The sequence below is a fragment of the Schistocerca gregaria genome, chromosome 3 (genome assembly GCF_023897955.1).
Source record: "Schistocerca gregaria isolate iqSchGreg1 chromosome 3, iqSchGreg1.2, whole genome shotgun sequence".
Lineage (NCBI taxonomy): Eukaryota > Metazoa > Arthropoda > Insecta > Orthoptera > Acrididae > Schistocerca > Schistocerca gregaria.
Window position 1 is genome coordinate 662,579,611 of NC_064922.1, and position 23,188 is coordinate 662,602,798.

At 36.4% G+C, this 23,188-nt stretch overlaps 1 protein-coding gene across 3 annotated transcripts in view; it reads right to left on the minus strand.

Annotated features, from left to right (window-relative positions):
- Positions 1 to 23,188, minus strand: part of LOC126354915 (breast cancer type 1 susceptibility protein homolog) — a 245,320-nt gene that overhangs the window by 41,954 nt on the left and 180,178 nt on the right. For all 3 annotated transcript variants that reach the window (XM_050004985.1, XM_050004984.1, XM_050004986.1), the window contains 2 exons: positions 16,011 to 16,278; positions 7,474 to 7,608 (listed from right to left, as the gene is read on the minus strand). In XM_050004985.1, coding sequence (XP_049860942.1) covers positions 7,474 to 7,608; positions 16,011 to 16,278 — 403 coding nt within the window. The remainder of the gene's footprint in view (positions 1 to 7,473; positions 7,609 to 16,010; positions 16,279 to 23,188) is intronic.

The following is a 23,188-nucleotide window of genomic DNA, read 5'->3' on the forward strand; positions in this document are numbered from 1 at the left end:
TCTTTAACATTGCAGGTACAATTTTGTAAACAGAATTGACAGGCATCCTCGCCTCATATACAACATCTTCACATGTTTTTCATTATTTGTCTCTCAGAATTTCATTAAAATTAACTGGTAGGTGTAGCCTGTTCCACTTCTTGGCTTGTTCTCTGCACTAACCTGACCTTCACAGAAATGAATCTGCTAAGATCCACTGCAATATTCCCACGGACCTCTCCCAAAGTATTGTAAATTTCAATTGGGTTCTTTCCACAGAAGGATTCGATTTTGATTGAGGAATGCAGGTCACTGCATGTAAAACAACCTGACTAAGTTTCAGCTTACGTTTTATCACTGAATTACTCACAACACAGCCACGTGAACCAACAAACACATGTTCAGTCATCACACTTTAAGTCTCACTCTCAATTGACACGAATTTAAACTTGATCACGCCACTGTAATGGTCATGCATGTACAGTGTGCTGGACTTTTGAAATGACCCTCGTACATACCAGCTATCTTGCTTCATCAGTTTAGACGACAAGCAATTTGCTGTAGTCATCTCAAGTAATGTCAAGCTGAAACAGATACAAAGTATGCACTGTTTTTTCACCCCATTAATCGTGGATCGAGAAGAATGGCATGTCACATGTAGTGTACAGTTCTATGTGTAGTATGTCTATGTCATGAGTGGTAGTATCGTCAACACAGTCCACCAACATGCATCAATTTACATCAAACCATACCAGCCAATGCCTTATAAATGTGTCATGAGGTCATTTGTCTGTTGGTGGCAGGCAGTTGCCATCCTGTGATAGATATTGCATCATGAATTTCTGACAACAGTCTTAGGTGAAACACTTTTCATGATCAGAGATAATTACTTGTGGTACTCCACGCCTCAAAACTGAAACTGTCTTCTACAAGAAACTTAATTATTTCCAGAGCTTCGGCAGTAAGTTCAGCCCCCAGAACAACAAAGTGAGTGAAAGAGCCAGTACTCATTATTATCCACTTATCCCCAATTGTTGACTTCGGAAACCTCTAAAGAGCCAATTCCAATCTAGTGAAATGGAGCAATAGCAGGAGGAATTTGTAGGGGTTGCTGATGTAGATGCTCGTGTCTTCAGGATTCCTCACATAATACGTAACAGGTTGGTAGAGATCTGGCCAAAGATAAGTGATTCTCATTCTATGAAGCCCCCCCCCCCCCCCCCCAAAAAAAAAAACTTCAATATGACACTTTCCATATATTGATATGAATTATCCATTGACAGCTTCTTCCTTCTCTAAGGCCTCTATGGTCTTCCTTTTGTTCAGCTGCAATGTTCATTACAGCAGTGATCAACGATGAGTCACCCTAACACTATGATGTTCTTCCAATGAATCCTGGAAACACATCAAAAATCTTTGTATATGAGTCCAGTTTTGTACACTACTGTGACATTGTATTCCTGAACCTTCAGAGCCCATCTTGCCAATCATCCAGAAGAACAATCAAGGCTTGTCAGCGAGCATATAGACTGCAATAGTGAATGGTCTGTGGCATAAATAAGGTCAGAACTTAATGATTGCCCAATCACTGCAAAGTACTCTTTCTCAGTCATAGAGTAATACCTCTTGGACTTTTTGAGAGCACTCTAGAGGTATAAGAAATCACTCTCTGCACATTCCTATATTTGCAATAAGACTCTATCTATCCTGAAGACATTAACATCACTATCTATTCTCTGCATTCTCATCAAGAAGTGCTACGTCTGATGAAGATTTCAGTGGCTCCTTAATAATACAGAAAGAGCTACTCACAGATGGTCTTTCCTGGTCAATCTTAATCTTCCAGTTGTTAGTCTAAATATTCATAGTGGAGAAACACTACATTACCTTTAGATATCTCAAGCTGTCATGAATTATGGCAATCGATATAAATCATTTTAAGGGATGTTTGTTCTACCACCAGTTATCAATGCACGACCATAATGAGCAACTTTCTTCTTCACAAGAAGCAATGGGGAATAACAAAGACTTTTACTAACAGCCAGATCTTTTCTTGTAGAATCTTCTCCAGTTCCCTCTGAATTCTCAGTCATTCAGAGCTCCGGTGTTATGTTGTTTCACATTGGGTACTTCTGTCTGCCTTGTCTCCTCTCTATATTTGAATGCACCAACACATTTTCAGAGGGTGGCAAGACTTGCTGACATGTATCAGTCAACCCAGGATCTACCAGTACCTGGATAGTATATTCCTCCAGTGGACAGTTGGTATTGGTAGTGTAGAACGATTCTCCCTTGGTGGCACTGAGCTGACCCTTCTGGAGTGGTTAGGCTATCCCTACACACATACATAGCCTTACAGAAAAGTTGTGGCTATTTATGGCATTTGTTGACCCAGCACTTTCCTTTTGCAGTTGTGAGGTTTACAATTATCATTGGTATTCAGATTTATTTCCTGAGGGCAGAGTAACTTTTGCCACTTGGCTAGAGATACACAGTTTAACTGATAGACAGTCGACCATAACTCATCTTGTTGATGTTGGTGAGATAAGTGTGTCTTCAATGATACGCAAGCAGAGAAATTATTGCTGTGCAAACTTCGAGGAATATCTTTGTCAACCTGTAGCCCCCAATCTTCCACTGTCTATGAGTTGTGATGTCTGCAGGAACTGTCATCTAAGAATAAGATTATGGATGCATTCTCATAAAACTGTAAATCCCAAGGCCTGTGTTCTACTTTTTATAGTTATCGTCACAACACAGGTTCCCGTATGCTGGATGTATTTTCCATTCGCAACCTTCAGCACAATGGTCTTTGATCCTCGGAACATAATAATGTTTAGCTGGTGATGAATTGCATATAATATCACAGAAAATGGCACCATGGCTAGATTGATGTTACTTCCTTTAACATTTACATTAACATGACATAGCTAGAAAGTATCTTCATTTTACTGAGCAAAATACAGGTATATTCAGTAAAATTTGTAACAACTGATGTAAGATAAACTGTTATTGTAGATCAGCAATCAGTGCTGGCTGAATAGTAGATTCCTCCAGTGGATAGCTGATAATGCCAGTATACCATGATTCTCCATCGATGGCACTGAGCTGACCCTCCTGACACCTGGGTAACTGTCATCCATGAAGGAATTATATCCGTCACGGTTTCATCTCTATAAATGGTCTCCTCATTTAGTTTTCTAGATTTTGGTGTCTGGATGAGTGGCTTAAACATCTGAATAATGTTGGAGAACATCTGCAGATGCCTAGCAGGCACCAAACTGTTCTGTTGGTTGACATCTTGCAGTGCAAAAGCTGTCAATCAAAAAGTTGTCAAACACTCTTCTTCTTCTTTACAGTGAAAGACAATGTGCCCAAGGCATCCATAAAGGAAAAACGCTAGTGTGTTGTCCACAATTTTCCAATGTCTGTTTATCTGTGCAGTAATCAAAATGACAAGGGATCCCATTGCATCTGTGCATCGAGAACCTTAGATGCTGTCTGACATTTGCGACACATGTGCAGGATTTCTATCTACATTCCTCAACACTAGTTTGTCTTGTGGAGAGTGATGCGAATGATCAATGAACGTATTCTTTAAGCAATTATATTGCCTCTCATGGCTAGGTTTTTTGACAGTCAATTACGATTACACCACAAATAAAAATCCATGAAACATCACTGGGAAACAAAACTTTGTGTAGAGCAAAAATAATCAGTCAAAATCATCAATCTAGTGAGGAAGCTGGATCATTTATACTGCTGGCATTAAAAATGATATGTTTGGGAAGTAATAAACTTATAATATCCTTAAAGAACCAAGCAAGAAAAGAACAAAGAGCATTATATCAGTAACACAAAATCAAAACTGAAAGGAATGCTACAGAAGCCTCAATTTCAGTGAAACGAACAGTCACTGGTATTGTAGAGACACAGCTATTACGCGACTGCAGATTTTTGCAATAAGTTTGTTATATTATGGCAAGCTATTTGGAAGCCTGCAGTATAGTAGCATTTGGCAGCAGCTGACTTGTGGCCTACTGTATACATCATAGCCACACCTGTCACTAAAGCAGGCCATGAGAATGCTCTCTGTGGTGCATACTAAAATCGCTTACTCACCTCACCTAAGAAACTAAATAACTATGTTGAATATTACCTGTTTCATTCCAAATTTGGTACATGACATTTTGTTATTCAGGTGAACTTTGTGTCAGAATTTGAGACTGTTATCTATAATAGCTTCGGAGATATAAAAAACCCATTTAAAAAGTACTTAACTGACACTTAAGAAAGTAAATTCAGATTGGAACAAAAACAGTTTATATTTCTTTTGTTATTTCAAAACAGCCGATTTATTTTATAAAGATTTTCAATTCTAAACTTTTGATAATTTTTCTTTCATAATGAAAATAATAGTTTAAAAGTTAATATTTATATTTTGTGTTAGGGTGAGAGTAAATGAGAGAGTATATATGAGACATATGTCAAATTTCAATTCTATATTGTATTACGCCTTACGTAATTAGCAAGCGTTACACCACCAGGGCATCATGAAAACTGTAAATCCCCCTAACCAGCGGATGACATATGTCTATAAGTGTTTGCTTTTGTAATAAGGCAGCCAGAAAGGTAATAAGAGGATAATCAGTTCTAAAGTATATTTCAAGCATAGTTTTCTCTTAGTTTTTGATTGGTTTGGTTTGGTGGAACATTTTGTTAATATTTGCAGCTTGAAATGATGTAAACGCATCTGTGAATGTTGATTTTAGCAAAACAGTTTAAGTGCGAATGTGATCTTGAAAGATTGATCTGATTGGCTGTTCGTTTTTATCAACCAATCAGAGTAAAGTCTTTCCTGCGCATTGGAACGAGTTATATACCCTGAAAGCAACGGCACTCAGACAGTCGTGGACTAGCTGCTGGACGAGAAGGTCATGTTAGACTTGTCCAAAAAGGTTATTTGTAAAATGAAGAAGTGACTATTATTTTGCCTTCAGTTTATATTGCCATGCAAGCAGATGCATTTGCGGACAATTCTGTGAAGTTTGGGAGATTTTGGAGTGTTTGTTGTAGAGAAAACTGCATGTGAAACTATCGGCCTTTGTCAAGAATTCTGCATGGCATGTTCAGTATATATTTACAGAAAATTTTTTGGTGAGCATCTTCCTTTGAAGAATCTATTGAAAAGGGCCGAATGTGAAACTCATTTCGTAGCAGAGTATTGACTGTATTAATCTTGTAATATTTCGGGTTGCACTTAGTAAATTTCTGGCTGTTTGCATGTGATATAAGCTGCATGAACTAGTAGCAGATGTGCTATTGATGTAAATGTGGGCTTGTTGACACCATTACTAAAAGACAATAAAAAACATTAGTATCGGGAAACGGACATTTTCAATGAAGGAAGGATGCATCCACTTTTGCCCATTGGGGAAAAAAGGAGATGAGTGGGGAAAGATGGGCAGATCCATTGGCAGAGGGCAGCAAATAAACGGGGTGGGAGATGAGAATGAGAAAGAGATGATAGGACAGAGTGGGTGGAAGCTGTTGGGTGGAGGGTGTGGAGCCAGTATGTTACCGTAGGCTGAGGCCGGGATAATTACAGAAGAGGAGAATGTGTTGTAAGGATAACTCCCATCATCAGTGGCAGGAAGGACCAGATGGCTTGGGTAGTAAAGCAGTCATTAAAATCAGGTGTGTTATGTTCAGTTTCATGTTGTGGCACAGGGTGGTCTGATCTGCTTAAAACACTGGGGATTTTAACTGATCCATGTGAATACATTTACCAGTCAGTTGCACACATCAAAAATAACATTGCTAATTACTGCACAAACAGCCCTGTCCACGACCATGCAACAAGAGATAGACTCAACTTACATTTACCAAACATAAAACTCAAAACAGAATTTTCTACCAAGGAATAAAACTTGTACAATAAATTATCAAAAGAGATTAAAGAAATTGCAAAAATACACTTATTTAAAAAGGCAGCTAAAAGGTACCTGTTATGCTATACATTTTATACATTTACAGCAAATGGGAAATTGCAGTACAGAAAATGGCCCACAGATCACCAGTATGTGTGTGCGTGTGTGTAGTGAGTGAAGTGTTATGAAACAATGTGCTTATAGTGTGTGCAGTGACTGATAGTGAGATATGAATGAACAATGTGGCATTACATTATTTAATAAGTTATTTGTAAAAAAAAAAAAAGTACTGTATACCACGAGTAAATCTAATGATTATCTCTAACTAGAAGTCTGTAAATATATATGTATATGAAAAAGCATAATCAAATAACTTTGAAATCTCTAAGAGTAAAACTGGGGTAATGGTATTTAAGAGCACATAATTTTCAGATCATAAATATACTTAGATGGTCTAACTAATATTTGAATACAGCAGAGCATTTATACAACTCTGCTAGTTTTTCATGAATGTAAGGCACAACCAGAATAACACTACTGGAAAACTGCCAGACAAAGACTCAACTGAAATTCTACAGGAAAATGGCAGTCTTAAGCTTTTCTGTACGGGGGTGCCCGCATACGCTGGTGGTGAACTAAAGCCAAATTGAAACTACAGAAATGAAGTTCATGAGACGAGTCCAATGTTGCAGCAGAATGTGTGTGACACACACACACACACACACACACACACACACACACACACACACACACACACACACACACACACACAATGGAAAAACTTGAAGAATGGATGTAAAAATTGACTATCTACCAAAAAAAGATACAGGATAAATACACTGGAAAGTGAAATATGTTTGGGGAGACTAAGGAAGATGTAAAGTAGTACATTAGGACATCATCACAAGCCTAAAATCATCAGCACGACTAACAGTAGGTCCTAAAACAGAAATTCATATAATTCATTTATTACATGCAATATTGCATAACAAAATATGCTCGGAGATATTAAGAAAGAGGTAAAATAATAGACCAGGACACAATCACAAGCCTAAAACCATCAGCACGAATAATGCTGGGTCCTAAAATGAATTTCATATAAATCATTTAGTATATTATTAAAATATACTTAATGTCATATGGAACTCAAGTATGGAGACATATATCTACCATTAAGCCAAAAAAAATTGAGAATTGCAGAAAGGAAATTAACATCTACATTATAAAGAATATTTTCAGTATAATCTTTTATGCTGTCAATACTAGGCTTTAGAGATATTTGAAGATTGCTGACGAGAGACACAGTATAAGTAAGGGCAGAGATTATAGCTACAGTCAACAATAACAGCCCAACACTATCAGCCATTTGTGTATAACAGATGATGATTCATCCATTTCAGCTAATTCCATTTTACCTTGCTGCAGTGCCATCGGTAAATTTTCAACAAACTCCAGCAATTAGAGCCTGGATGTTACTCTTCAGGAGATAATAACTGTCAATATCACACTGCCAAGATGAAAGTATGACTATTAGACAATGTGAAGAAATATGATAAAATTTTACCTTAAGGTCATCAACAGCAGTAGCACTGAATGGTCCAACACAGCAGAAAACAAAATCATGGAAGAGTGGAGTGGATGCCAGCCGTGACTTACGTGGTCCGCTGCCTCCAAGACAATCTGGAAGTTCGTATGGTTCCTACAAACATCAGGAAAGTGTAATTTATGGAAATAAAATACCTCCTGCTTTCATCTGTAGGTTGTTCTCTGGTACACAATTTACAATAGGTAAATCTATGTCAATGTCACAATAAGTGTTAGAAATTGTTGTCACCTTCTAAAAAGAACCAATATAATGATGTAATTGAGAATACCTTAAACTGCTCATCAATGCACACTGGCCTTCTAGTTTTTGTATAAATACTTTCCTTTAATCTAACTTTTTCTATGCAATGAACAGTAGTTACACAGACAGAACTACAATAAATGAAACATGGTATACTGCCACATGTGAGATAGTGGGAGAATTAATTTAATAATAATAATAATAATAATATCATCCTCAGACAATGAATTTGTATGAGTGAGTTATGTATCATATTAAACATCTGCAAAAAGTGTCATTTCAATTTATTACAGTACAACAGATGAACACATTAACTTTATACACAAGATGTCCCAAATATTTAGGGTCAAAAATACAAACTGTTGGAGAAATCCAATACTTCAGAAAAACTTTAAGCTCATAGCAACTATTCAGTGACAACTGCCCCTGTCAATGCATGCATTACAATGGTGCATAAAATTTTGCTAGCCTTTTTAAAAATGCTCCTGTTGTATATTACGCCTTGAGAAAGACACGGAGGATCCTAACAATCAGTTCATCTTCAGTGTCTGTTGGGGTTTCATAAACCAACAACTTTGTGAAATTCCACGGGAAATGGATTTGGCACAGGGCTTCCCCCTTTCAGTCCAACTATGAGGGTACTGTTCAGGTGCCCACAGGTATATATTTTGGAGTTGGGATTGGGTCGAAATATCACCATCGCCAATAAGAGATGTGGTCCCAGTAACTTTGTCAGCAGTCAAGATCCTACTACTCAATCTTGTACAATAATTGTGTCCTATAATTTCATGTGGATTCATTGGTGGTAATACGAGACAAGGGTGGGACATGGATTTCCACCGCTCCCTCCACATATGGTTAAAATGGCAGGTATTATGTTTAAAAAATGATCAGTGAATAAAACAAACAATAGGAAGTTTGACACTGACTTTTGTGCTACTAAATCCTGCTGCATTATACATTAAAAGCTCGTCTGCATTTTGATGTTAACAATATGTTTCAGCTTTGACAACCAATTATGAACTACACACAGTGGTAAACAGTAAACTTCACCATGGACATTCAATAGCAGAGTCTTTATTGCTTTTTAAGGTAGTGCCACTGGCATCAATCAAGCAAGCAGCTTTTCATTACTAAACATAAGCAGTTAACAAACATGTGCCTCACAAGCACTGACCTTAAAGATCTGTCCTGCCTGAAATATTCCTTTCCAACCTTTGGTTCCTTATATTAAAATACTCCTCAGGTTACAGTCTACTATGTGTATAACTTTGATCTAAAGGCTTGGAGCAAGCAGTATGTGCTGCTTGATGACTTCTTTAAAACATTTACATTTTCAATATGCATTGAATGGTGCTCACTGATCTGCAGCTGCCTTAAAGCACTCTAGCAATATCATTCCAAGTGCAATGAACATACACATTGAAACAGTAATGGAACGCCAACAGTCATTGACCATCAAACATTCGCAATGACTGTGATAGATTAATCCCCTAGGTATTTTTATTATGCATTAAATGACTGGATGATTCGGCAACATGTCAAACACTGATATCACAAGATTGTAACTGCGCAAAAGTACAGCAATTTCTAAATTAAATCAAAACAACAATTAGACATATCACCTACTTCTTACTTTTCATTGTGGCTAGCTATAGGGATCATGTGCCAAGTTAAATTCCTTTACATTGGCTGTTTATTTCCCTTCAATATTATTACAGCTTGTCTTGTTTCTTTCCTTGGACAATTTCACACCTGTTCCACTGGAGATTCTACCATAGAATTCTCGTATTACTAACATTTTTGTTATGAAAATATATCCTCTTTTTAACTCTGTTTTTAACTTCTTGGCTCCAGCTTCTAGTAATTTCTTTTACCGTAAATACTTGAGTATCTTTTGTTCTTTGGGGCCTGTAGTGCCAAATATGTCTTTTAATGACATGATTATTTATGAGTAATATCCAGTTACACTGCTATGTAAGTTGTTTATATTTTATCTCATTCACAATGAGCCCATTGTCAGAATCTCTGTAAATACATAGATAAGCGATGGTGTTAATATAATGGTTTTGTAACTATGATCTCAAAATTTATCATATGTCATTAGGTGGTTTACCTTATACGTAACATCATTGCTGTCATGTCCTGTCTGTTTTGTAATTATGAATTATTACTTTCTCCAAGATGTAGAATGGAGAAGTATATGAGATGTTTCTTGTTTTCCAAATATGCTACTTTTCTGACAGTTGGATAACAGTGGGTCACCGATGTTACATGTTTACTTAGTTACCATTATAAATAAGTGATATGTGAAATTTGGTTGTTTATTATTATTTTTTATATAGGTTTCTTTGCTTAAGTGCCTAAACAAGTCTGTATTTGCTGTGAGAATGATGTCAGATGTAGGAGATATAAATATAAAAAAACTTGCGTACTTTCATTCTATTATGTATGGGATCATATTCTGGGGCAACTTATCAAACCGAGCAAACGTTTTCATGGTGCAAAAGTGTGTGATAAGAATCTTTTGTGGTGTAAATTCAAGAACATCTCGTAGAAACCTGTTCGAGGAAATTTGTATTCTAACCACTGCTTCTCAGTATATTTATTCCTTAATGAAATTTGTTGCAAGTAATACATATTTATTTCCAACCAATAGCTCGGTACATCAGGTATTTTGCGTATGATAAATTTATTAACAGTGGACAACAGTGTTCTCCCTCCCCATGAACTATGGGACCTTGACGTTAGTGGTGAGGCTTGCGTGCCTCAACGATACAGATAGCCATTCCGTATGTGAAAAAACACAATGGAGGGGTAGCTGTTGAGAGACCAGACAAATGTGTGGTTCCTGAAGAGGGGCAGTAGCCTTTTCAGTAGTTGCAGGGGCAACAGTCTGGATGACTGACTGATCTAGCCTTGTAACACTAATCAAAACGGCCTTACTTTGCTGGTACTGTGAATGGCTGAAAGCAAGGGGAAACTACAGCTGTAATTTTTCCCGAGGGCATGCAGCTTTATCATATGGTTAAATGATGATGGCATCCTCTTGAGTAAAATAGTCCGGAGATAAAATAGTCCCCCATTCGGATCTCCAGGCAGGCACTACTCAGGAGGACATTGTTATCGGGAGAAAGAAAATTAGCATTCTACGGATCGGAGCGTGGAATGTTACATAACTTAATCGGACTGGTAGGTTAGAAAATTTAAAAAGGGAAAGGGATAGGTTAAAGTTAGATATAGTGGGAATTAATGAAGTTCGGTGGTAGGTGGAACAAGACTTCTGGTCAGGTGAATACAGGGTTATAAATACAAAATCAAATAGGGGTAAAGCAGGAGTAGGTTTAATAATGAATAGGAAAATAGGAATGTGAGTAAGCTACTACAAACAGCATAGTGAACGCATTATTGTGGCCAAGATAGATACGAAGCCCACACCTACCACAGTAGTACAAATTTATATGCCAACTAGGTCCACAGATGACGAAGAGATTGACGAAATGTATGATGAGATAAAAGAAATTATTCAGATAGTGAAGGGAGACGAAAATTTAATAGTCATGGGTGACTGGAACTCGATAGTAGGAAAAGGAAAAGAAGGAAACATAGTAGGTGAATATGAAATGGGAGTAAGGAATGAAACAGGAAGCCGCCTGGTAGAATTTTGCACAGAGCATAACTTAATCATAGCTAACACTTGGTTCAAGAATCATAAAAGAAGGTTGTATACATGGAAGAAGCCTGGAGATACTTGAAGGTCTCAGATAGGGTAAGACAGAGATTTAGGAACCAGGTTTTAAATTGTACGACATTTCCAGGGGCAGATGTGGACTCTGACCACAATTTATTGGTTATGAACTGTAGATTACAACAGAAGAAATTGCAAAAAGGTAGGAATTTGAGGAGATGGGACCTAGATAAACTGAAAGAACCAGAGGGTGTAGAGAGCTTCAGGGAGAGCATTAGGGAGCGATTGACAAGAATGAGGGAAAGAAATACAGTAGAAGGAGAATGAGCAGCTTTGAGAGACGATATAGTGAAGGTAGCAGAGGATCAAATACGTAAAAAGACGAGAGCTAGTAGAAATATTTGGGTAACAGAAGAAATATTGAATTTAATTGATGCAAGGAGAAAACTGAAATAAGCAGGGATGGCTAGAGGACAAATGTAAGGCTGTGGAGGTGTATACCACTAGGGGTAAGATACATACTGCCTACAGGAAAATTTATAAGACCTTTGGAGAAAAGAGAACCACTTGCATGAATATCAAGAGCTCAGATAGAAACCAAGTTCTAAGCAAAGAAGGGAAAAGAGAAAGGTGGAAGGAGTATATAGAGGGTCCATACAAGGGTGATGTTCTTGAGGACAATATTATAGAAGTAGAAGAGAATGTAGATGAAGATGAAATAGGAGATATGATACTATACTGTGTGAAGAGTTTGACAGTGCACTGAAAGATCTAAGTCGAAACAAGGCCCTGGGAGTAGACAACATTCCATTAGAACTACTGACAGCTTTGGGAGAGCCAGGCCTAACAAAACTCTCTAGAGAGCAAGATGTATGAGACAGGCGAAATACCCTAAGAGTTCCAGAAGAATATAATAATTCCAATCCCAAAGAAAGCAGATGTTGACAGATGTGAAAATTACCAAACTGTCAGTTTAATAAGCCACAGCTGCAAAATACTAACATGAGTTCTTTACAGACGAATGGAAAAACTGGTAGAAGCCGATCTTGGGAAAGATCAGTTTGGATTCCGTAGAAATGTTGGAACACACGAAGCAATACTGATCCTATGACTTATCTTAGAAAATAGATTAAGGAAAGGAAAACCTACGTTTCTAGCATTTGTAGACTTGGAGAAAGCTTATGACAATGTTGACTGGAATACTTTCTTTCAAATTCTGAAGGTGGCAGGGGTAAAATACAGGGAGCGAAAGGCTATTTACAATTTGTACAGAAACCAGATGGCACTTTTAAGAGTTGAGGGGCATAAAACGGAAACAGTGGTTGTGAAGGGAGTGAGACAGGGTTGTAGCCCATCCCCGATGTTATTCAATCTGTATATTGAGCAAGCAGTAAAGAAATCAAAAGAAAAATTTGGAGTAGGTATTAAAATCCATGGAGAAGAAATAAAAACTTTGAGGTTCGCTGATGACATTGTAATTCTGTCAGAGACAACAAAGGACCTGGAAGAACAGTTGAACGGAATGGACAGTGTCTTGAAAGGAGGATATAAGATGAACATGAACAAAAGCAAAACGAGGATAATGGAATGTAGTCGAATTAAATCAGGTGATGCTGAGAGAATTAGATTAGGAAATGAGGCGCTTAAAGTAGTAGATGAGTTTTGCTATTTGGGAGCAAAATAACTGATAATGGTCAAAGTAGGGAGGATATACAAATGTACACTGGTAGTGGCAAGGAAAGCGTTTTTGAAGAAGAGAAATTTGTTAACATCAAGTACAGATTTAAGTGTCAGGAAGTCGTTTCTGAAAGTATTTGTATGGTGAGTAGCCATGTAAGGAAGTGAAACGTGGACAATAAATAGTTTAGACAAGAAGAGAATAGAAGCTTTTGAAATGTAGTGCTACAGAAGAATGCTGAAGATTAGATGGGTAGATCACATAACTAATGATGAAATATTGAATAGGATTGGGGAGAAGAGAAGTTTGTGGCACAACTTGACCAGAAGAAGGGATCGGTTGGTAGGACATGTTCTGAGGCATCAAGGGATCACCAATTTACTATTGGAGGGCAGTGTGGAGGGTAAAAATCGTAAAGGGAGACCAAGAGATGAATATACTAAGCAGATTCAGAAGGATGTTGGCTGCAGTAGGTACTGGGAGATGAAGAAGCTTGCACAGGATACAGTATCATGGAGAGCTGCATCAAACCAGTCTCTGGAGTGAAGACCACAACAGTGTTTCATTCTGACAGTGTGTTAATTCTGTAAATATTAGCTGTCCCAGTTTACTGCATTGTATTAACTTATTTTCGACTATCTCCTGACAAATGATCAGGGTAGTAAGTATTATATTGAAATGTTTTATGTTTTTGTCATACTTTTTGACATGTTCCACACCCACGAGATTCATCTCATTTTTTGAGTCTATGGAACGAAAACTGAATCTAATCTAATCTATGTTTTTGCCTAAAGTTGGTTTTAGTTTTATTTTACGTTTTTAATTTTTCGTAATAATTGTTGTTGTCTATGATTTAGTTTGGTGTTCTGTCTTTGTTTTGCACTACTCATGTTATCGCTGTTGCTATGGATGTGTGTTGTTTAGAGCCACTGATACTATTATTTTACCCGTTTTCCCGATTTATATTGTGAATAAAGTTTTCTATATACTTTTTGTGCTTTAGGCCGGTTTGTTCGTTCAGTAAATTTGTTGGGTTGCTGTATGAATGTGAATACATTTCTATTTCCCCAAGGATGTTCAACAATGTTCCCTTTTGCATAATATGGAGGATTTCTAGTGCTTCGTTTATGGGTTTTACCTAGTGTTTCTCTGCTTGTAAATGTTGAAAAAATGTAGATGGGTTGTTTTCACTTTCTCTGATGTGCTCTTTATAACTAATTTTGAAGTTTCTACTAGTTTGTCCTATGCAGGATTTTTGACATGTGTTACACGAAATTTTGTATATGCTGGGATTGTTGTGTATGGGAATTTTCGAGCTGCCTTTGTGAATTTTGTGTTTGAGGCTGTGTGTGTTTTGAAATGCAAATGCAATGTCAGTTTTGTTGAATAATTCATTAATTTTGTTCGAGATGTTTCTTAGATAGGTTGCGGTTACATTTTTTTTTTTTTTTCTTTTTCATTGCGTGTATGCTTAGTGTTATTTCTTTATGTATATTGTGCCTTTCAGGTTGTGTTTTATTGTGATATAATTGTGTTGTAATTTTGGGGTCATAATCGTTTTGCTGGGCTATGTATTCTAAGAGTTTTATTTCCCTCTGGATTGCTTTGTCTTCTAATGATAAGTTTATTAATCTGTTCAGTATTGTGTGGAAGAATGCAAGTTTGTCGGCTTTTGGATGACAAGAGTGTGTATTGATAATACAGTCTGTTGTGGTGTGCTTTCTGTAAATTTGGAAACATTGTTTGTTGTTAGTGTTCTTAATAGTTAGGTCTAGGAAGTTAACTGTTATGTTAGTTTCATGTTCTACGTTGAATTTCATTTTGGGGTGTAATCGATTCAGTGCTTTATGTATTTAGTCTATGTCACTTAAGTTACCTTCTATAAGCATTAAAGTGTCGTCTACATATCTGTAATATTATATGATTTTTTTTGATTAGTTGTGTTTTTTTGTTTCAAATTTTTTTTCTTTCAGGTTGTTAAGGAATATGTCAGCTATGGTTCCAGTAATACTACATCCCATTGCGACTCCATCTTCCTGTATATATATATTTTATTACCAAACTAGTGTCAAATACAGCATGTATAGAGTTGTGGCTTGATATTTGAAGACAAAATAGATCTCACCACCGTTTATTAAAAGAAACTAATCATGATGGAAATGGTACAATGTCATATTAATTGCATTGTTGTTTGTTAAATCAAACACTTAATGAATACTCAAGCCTGATGCAGCACAAGGTTCAAGTTGTTATGCCCCAGCAAAAGTCCAGTTTCACATTACTGCACCGGTTTTTTGATGGTGTGCATTCCACACCACTCCCCCTTTTCATTTTTCTTTTTTCAAATAAATCTATTTGATAAAGGAGGCTGAATTTAGTATCCTGTACTCAAACAATAATCAAAGCTTTCTTCATACAACATAATTATATGTAGTTATGTTTGAGAGCTACTATATTATCTACTTATGTGTTATGAATATTTTGGATAGTGACAATACAGTTCTGCACATAAGACACTTGCACACAGAATGCTGCCCACCAGTGGCGCAGAATGTTGGGTGATGTATTTAGGAAGTATGGTTTCAAAACATAATGTTGTCATAATTATCTGTACGAACAGTACTGTAGACAATACACTGTTCAGGAGTTCATAATTAACGGCCACCTGGTGTTGCTGTCATGGCTGATTTAACTGTGAACACAAATCATAAGATGACTGTAGTGTCATGTAGCATCAGAATTTCTTGTCTTTGCTTACAAACATATATATTACAAATTATTGGTCACACATTTAGGTGGCTTTCTGTATGGATGCAACCTGTGAATATGGATGAGAAAGAAATAGAAAGATACATGCAAAACATAAACTCTTTTTACAGAATGGCATACCTCTGGAGCAGGACAGCGGTTCTTACATGTCTGGTCAATCCAACCAGGGCCAACAACCCACTTTCCAGCAGCAACTGCTTGCAAATACTTCAAAGTTTTTTCTGGAAGACCAGATGAATTTGGCCGAACAACAACATGGGTCGTTTCTGGGCCAACACGGTCGCAATATTTTATGCCAAGTGAGGTGAGCAATTGCTTAATTTTTGCTGCAAGTGGCCTTGGAAAGCCTGTACATGCCACAAACAGTTGAGTTCTTGGTACTGGTATGCTGTAATGCAATAACATAGAATCACAAATGGCACTGGAAAATAAAACAGCAATTTACAATAATTATATGGTACGCTGAACATATAGTCTCAATATATAAAATGTTTTTGACACAAAGCAACTGACTGCAAAAGACATGATGGAATTCAATAAATGTAAATGGTGCAGTGTTGCCCCCTAATGACGATAATGTTGGAAATTTTTGCACATTCAGATTTTTAAACAGATTGGACACAAAACTGCTAACATTTTATACAACTAAACCACAATGAAAAACCTGATGCTTATACAAGTTGAACTTCAAATTTTAAGGCCAATTGTTTTAAAACAACACTTGCAAAAAAAGTTTCACTATTTCATCATAATCATTTTTGTCTTCACCTTTACACTAAAGAAATTCCTGCCTCGGTGTTTATGTAAGTTGCTCTAACAATGGCCATCTTGGGGGATGTGTGTTCGTGCAGATCCACTTATTAAATATATAAAAGAAGTTGAGTGCTTTTGTGTCTTCATAATTGTGTGCAAAGAAATCTTTTAATCTGTAGCTCAGGCCACAAAAATGAGACAAAGAAAGAGGGGAATACAGTGCTTTGTTATTTTGCAATTTTTCATAGATAAATGTACACTCTGAACAGAGTTAAAACAGGGCAGAGCATACACTTAACATTAATTTTTTGAGGTGCATTAACCTTAATTCTTGAAGAATTTGGGATGTCTAGAAGAAATACAATAGGTCTAAAGTAGACTGTATACAGAACTGCTCATGAGAATAAAAATTTTACAGGCCATGCACATGTTCATTGCTATTTGGAAGGCTGAAACCCTCAGACTGTACTGAACTGTGCTGCCTGTGAGTCAGTTTCATTTACAGTAGTAGTAGTAGAAGAAGAAGAAGAAGAACACGATATGAATTTCCTGAATGCTGACAGCTACCTAGTGCACAAAGATACACAAGTTGCTGTCTGATAATGCCAATGTCAGAAATGTGAGACACTGGAGGATAAATTGTAATTGCTATTTCAATTACAAATTACAGTAAATTTTTGATTATATGCAGTAATTGAGTTTTGGGATCTCCTTGAAAAAACAATAACCCAAGTAAATACTAACAACGTTAAGATCGTGTTAGGGGACTTCAATGCCCAACTTAGAAGAGAAAAGAAATACCGGAATATAATTGGGAAATGGGCTCCATGTAAGCAAACAAATGGCCAAATACTTGTAGGACTATGTAGGGAACACAAACTGAGCTCAAATACTTCAAAAGGAGGTCAAACAAACTTATAACGTGGAAACATCCTGATTGGAGAAAAGGAGAATGTCAGATCCTGTATTTATGGACAAATTCTTCCACAGAGAAATCTACAATGTTAAAGTATTAAGAGGGGGAGATACAGGTTCAGGTCATTACATTGTCAAAATCAAAATTATGTCCACACCACTAAAAAAGAAACCAAAATGCAATAAACGAAAGAGGAACTTCAAACCCCACCAATTAATTAGAAATGATAAATATAGAGAAGTCACACAAAACTGACAGATAATTTAGAAGTACTAGTTCAAATTCTCAAGCAACAAGCTGAAAATTTAGCCTCATTGAACCCATGTAAAAGCCATTTCTGGTTGAACTCAGAAAGTGACAAAATTCATGAAGAAAGACATCATGCATGATTAAAATTTCAAATGCACAAAACAGAAGAAAACGCAACCAACCTCAAAAATATCAGGAAAAAGTTCACACAAATTAACAGGCAAACCAATAGGCAATCACAGAAAGATCTAATCAACTCAATAGAAGAAAATTACCATAAAACCAGTTCCAGAGACTTTCACGAAATGTTTGGAAGACAATTACCAAAGTTTTCCCCTCACACATTAATGCTGAAAATTGAAGATGGAAAAGTGGCACATAATGACAAGGAAAATGCCGAAATCATGGCAAAAGCATTTATTGGACTTTTGAATTGTGAAGAACTCCAGGAACTTATAGCAATTAACACAGACACACCCATCAAGACTCGGACACACTCATCAAGACTCCAACTGATCTCATAAATCCTCCAACAATCCAAGAGGTGGAAAACTGCCCTCAAAGAGATGAAAAATTATAAGGCATGCGGAGAAGACCAAGTTTTTGCACAAATGTGAAAATATGCCAATGATACAGTTTGAACATCCTTACACATAGCCCTACCAAAAATCTGGATAACAGAAAAGTTTCCCAAACATTGGACCACAGCCATAATCCACCCACTACACAAAAAAGGAGATAAAAGCAACCCAGATAATTACAGAGGTCTCTCTCTCTCTTAGACTCCACATAGAAGATTTTCTCTAGAATCCTACACAAGAGGATCAAAGAGCAACAAGAGGAAGAATTGGGTGAATATCAAGGAGGCTTCAGATCTTGGAGAAGCTGTGCAGAACCAATCATCACTTTAAAAATCAGTATAGCATATTACAAGAAACGTAATAAACCTCTTGTAATAATCTTTGTGGACTTTAAAATAAAAAAGCATATGACTGTATCCATAGACCTTCAATGTTAAAAATCTTACGAAATTTCGGGCCCCGTACAAAATTAATCAAATTGATAGAACTCACCTCAACCAGCACTGTATCAAAAGTAAAATTCAGGCGGGAACTCTCTGAGCCATTTATTATAAAAACAGGTTTAAGACAAGGAAATTGCTTGGTACCCCTGCTGTTCATCTGTGCTTTAGAATATATAATGAGGGAATGGTACCAGATTAACCTAAAGAACATCCAAATTGGAAGACTCATAGACAACATAAGTTTAAATTGTCTAGGATCTGCTGATGACCTTGCTCTCTTGTCCAACAGTATTCAGGAAGCCAAACAACAAGTTATCTAACAACAGGAAACAGCACAGAAAATTGGTCTTGGAATATCCTTTGAAAAAACAGTCATGTTAACTGACCTACCATTCATAAACAAAATTGCCATAGAAAACCAAGAAATGAAAATTGTAGATAAAGTTAAACATCTGGGAGAAATCATAACATATAACCTCCACGAAAAGCCAACATGGCATAACAGAATAAACAAATTGAGTAGAGCACAATATATCACCAAGAATACCTACAACAAAAAGAGCCTGCCAATAGCAACAAAATTAAAACTCTACAAAACAGTCACCCAACCAGAAATAACGTACACAAGTGAAACCATCTTCAAAACAAGTAACACTGAGTACAATCTGGAATAAACACATTTCATTTTTCAGACATCTAATCATCACACCAGAGGACACAATCATCAGGAGAATAATGGAGAAATTGTGGAATAGTAAGTGCAACATTAAGTGGATCAAGAAAGATATGGATGAGCTACAGATTACATAGGAAGACCTAAGAAACAAAACTGACAAAATCAAGAAACTCGCAGACAAACAAACCAGACTGAAAATGAGAACCAAAAAACAGACAATAGATAGGCTGATTTCTGCTGAAGAAAGAAGGATGAGATCCGAGAGAATGAAGAAGTACTGGGCTGACAGGAAACTGAAAAATTCTTTGTATAAAGTTGGCTGGAGTGGTCCAATGAAGGCCACAAAATGTAAATAATAATAATAATAATAATAATAATAATAATAATAAATCAACAACTCAACCAATTACAAAAGATAACAGAAATATTCAGCAATGATATAAATATGGCTTTTGGAACAGACAAATGTAAGAAAAATAGCATAGTCAAGGGAAAACACACTAAACAAGAAGATTACATATTGGATAACCACAGCGACTGCATAGAAGTGATGGAAAAAACAGATGCCTATAAATATCTAGCATACAGACAAAAAATAGGAATAGATAATACAAATATTAAAGAAGAACTAAAAGAAAAATATAGACAAAGACTAACAAAAATACTGAAAACAGAATTGACAGGAAGAAACAAAACAAAAGCTATAAATACTTATGCTATACCAATATTGACCTACTCATTGACCTAGAAGCACTCAATACACTTACACGATCACAATGCCACAAATATAGAATACATCACATACATTCAGCAACAGAAAGATTCACATTAAGCAGAAAGGAAGGAGGAAGGGGATTTATCGACATAAAAAACCTACAGTATGGACAGGTAGACAATTTAAAAAAATTCTTTCTAGAATGAGCAGAAACTAACAAAACACACAAAGCAATCACTCATATAAATACATCGGCTATACCACTGCAATTTCATAACCACTTCTACAACCCTTTAGATCACATAACATCAACAGATATGAAGAAGGTAAATTGGAAAAAGAAAACACTACATGGCAAGCACCCGTATCATCTAACACAGCCACACATAGATCAAGTCGCATCCAACAAATGGCTAAGAAAAGGCAATATATACAGTGAGACGGAAGGATTCATGATTGCAATACAGGATCAAACAATAAACACCAGATATTACAGCAAGCATATTATTCAAGATCCCAATACCACAACAGATAAATGCAGACTTTGCAAACAACAAATAGAAGCAGTAGATCACATCACGAACGGATGTACAATCCTAGCAAATACAGAATACCCCAGAAGACATGACAATGTAACAAAAATAATACATCAACAGCTTGCCTTACAATATAAACTTATAAAACGACACATTCCCACATACAAGTATACACCACAAAATGTACTGGAGAATGATGAATACAAATTATACTGGAACAGAGCCATGATAACAGATAAAACAACGCCACATAACAAACCTGACGTCATACTCACCAATAAAAAGAAGAAATTAACACAACTAATCGAAATATCCATACCCAATACAACAAATATACAAAAGAAAACAGGAGAAAAAATTGAAAAATACATCCAACTGGCTGAGGAAGTCAAGGATGTGTGGCATCAGGATAAAGTTGACATTATACCAATTACACTGTCAACTACAGGAGTCATACCACACAATATCCACCAGTACATCAATGCAATACAGCTACATCCAAACTTATATATACAACTACAGAAATCCGTAATTATTGATACATGTTCAATTACCCGAAAGTTCCTAAATGCAATATAACATATACCGTACAGTTAAAAGGAAGTCATGCTTGATCAAGGTCCACATCACTTTCTACTTTTGACCAGACATAACGTCTGAGATAAGAAAGAAATAATAATAATAACATAATAACTGAGGACTTGAAAACTGTTTATAATCAAATTCTATGAATGATTTAGAATTAAAGTACTTATTAATTTATTAGGGTTAATTATTAATAAAAATTAATTAAATATCTTAAGTAGAATTATTAACTTATGTTTAATCAGTGCTTCCTTAATAATTGTAGTATATGTGAAAATTCAGCACTTACAACAAATACAGTACAATCCAATTTCACATTACCTTATACTACTTTGAAACAAAATACAATCCAGCTCTTGCAGTGTTCGAACAACGTATTGTTTATTACATATGTGCTGTAACATGAGATTATAGCTCACCCACGGCCAGTTTAATCGAAAATTTTCAGCAATATGTGTGTGTGTGTGTGTGTGTGTGTGTGTCAGAGAGAGAGAGAGAGAGAGAGAGAGAGAGAGAGAGAGAGAGAGAGATATCACGGTACACATAATCTGTAACAAATCACACATTTAACACTATTTTGTTTTCATCCAAAAGTAAATGTAATACCACCTTAACAATGTGAACAATATAGGACCCTCATTTTGCAACACACAGCACACAAGAAGCAACACTCAGATTACAATTAATTATTGAGAAAACACTAAAGAACAGCCAAGACACATATATTGCCTTCACTGACCCAGAAAAATCATTTGATGGGTAGATTTGTGACAGCTTTCTAAGATGCTAAGAGAGATTGGCGTGAAATATAATGATATACGAGTAATGTCGAGTCTATAGAAAAAAGGAGGTTGTGATAATGTGTGGAAAACTTCACGAAGAAGCTCCTATTAAGCAGGGTGTGCAACAGGGCTGCACACTCTCTCCTATCTTGTTCACAGGATACATACAGAGGGCAATAGATGAAGCTAGGGAGAAACTAGGAGCTATAAGAGGAATTAAAATTTGGTTAGGAAAAAAGACATGCTGACAATTTGCTGATGATAAAACAGCTTTAAGTGAAGGAGCAGAACAATTAGAAGCGATGCTGGCTCAGATGGAAGCTACCCTTAGTTCTTCCTATAGCAAAAAAATTAATGAAGTTGAAACAAAACCTTAGTGATGAGCAACTAAACACAATTTCCCAATGCTCAATTAACAATGAGCAACTGGAGACTACGGAACCCTTTTTCTATCTAGAGAGTAAAATACAGGGAGCGAAAGGCTATTTACAATTTGTACAGAAACCAGATGGCAGTTATAAGAGTCGAGGGACATGAAAGGGAAGCAGAGGTTGGGAAGGGAGTAAGACAAGGTTTTAGCCTCTCCCCGATGTTATTCAATCTGTATATTGAGCAAGCAGTAAAGGAAACAAAAGAAAAATTCGGAGTAGGTATTAAAATCCATGGAGAAGAAATAAAAACTTTGAGGTTCGCCGATGACATTGTAATTCAGTCAGAGACAGCAAAGGACTTGGAAGAGCAGTTGAATGGAATGGACAGTGTCTTGAAAGGAGGATTTAAGACGAACATCAACAAAAGCAAAACGAGGATAATGGAATGTAGTCGAATTAAGTCGGGTGATCCTGAGGGAATTAGATTAAGAAATGTGACACTTAAAGTAGTAAAGGAGTTTTGCTATTTGGGGAGCAAAATAACTGATGATGGTCGAAGTAGAGAGGACATAAAATGTAGACTGGCAATGGCAAGGAAAGCGTTTCTGAAGAAGAGAAATTTGTTAACATCAAGTATAGATTTAAGTGTCAGGACGTCATTTCTGAAAGTATTTGTATGGAGTGTAGCCAT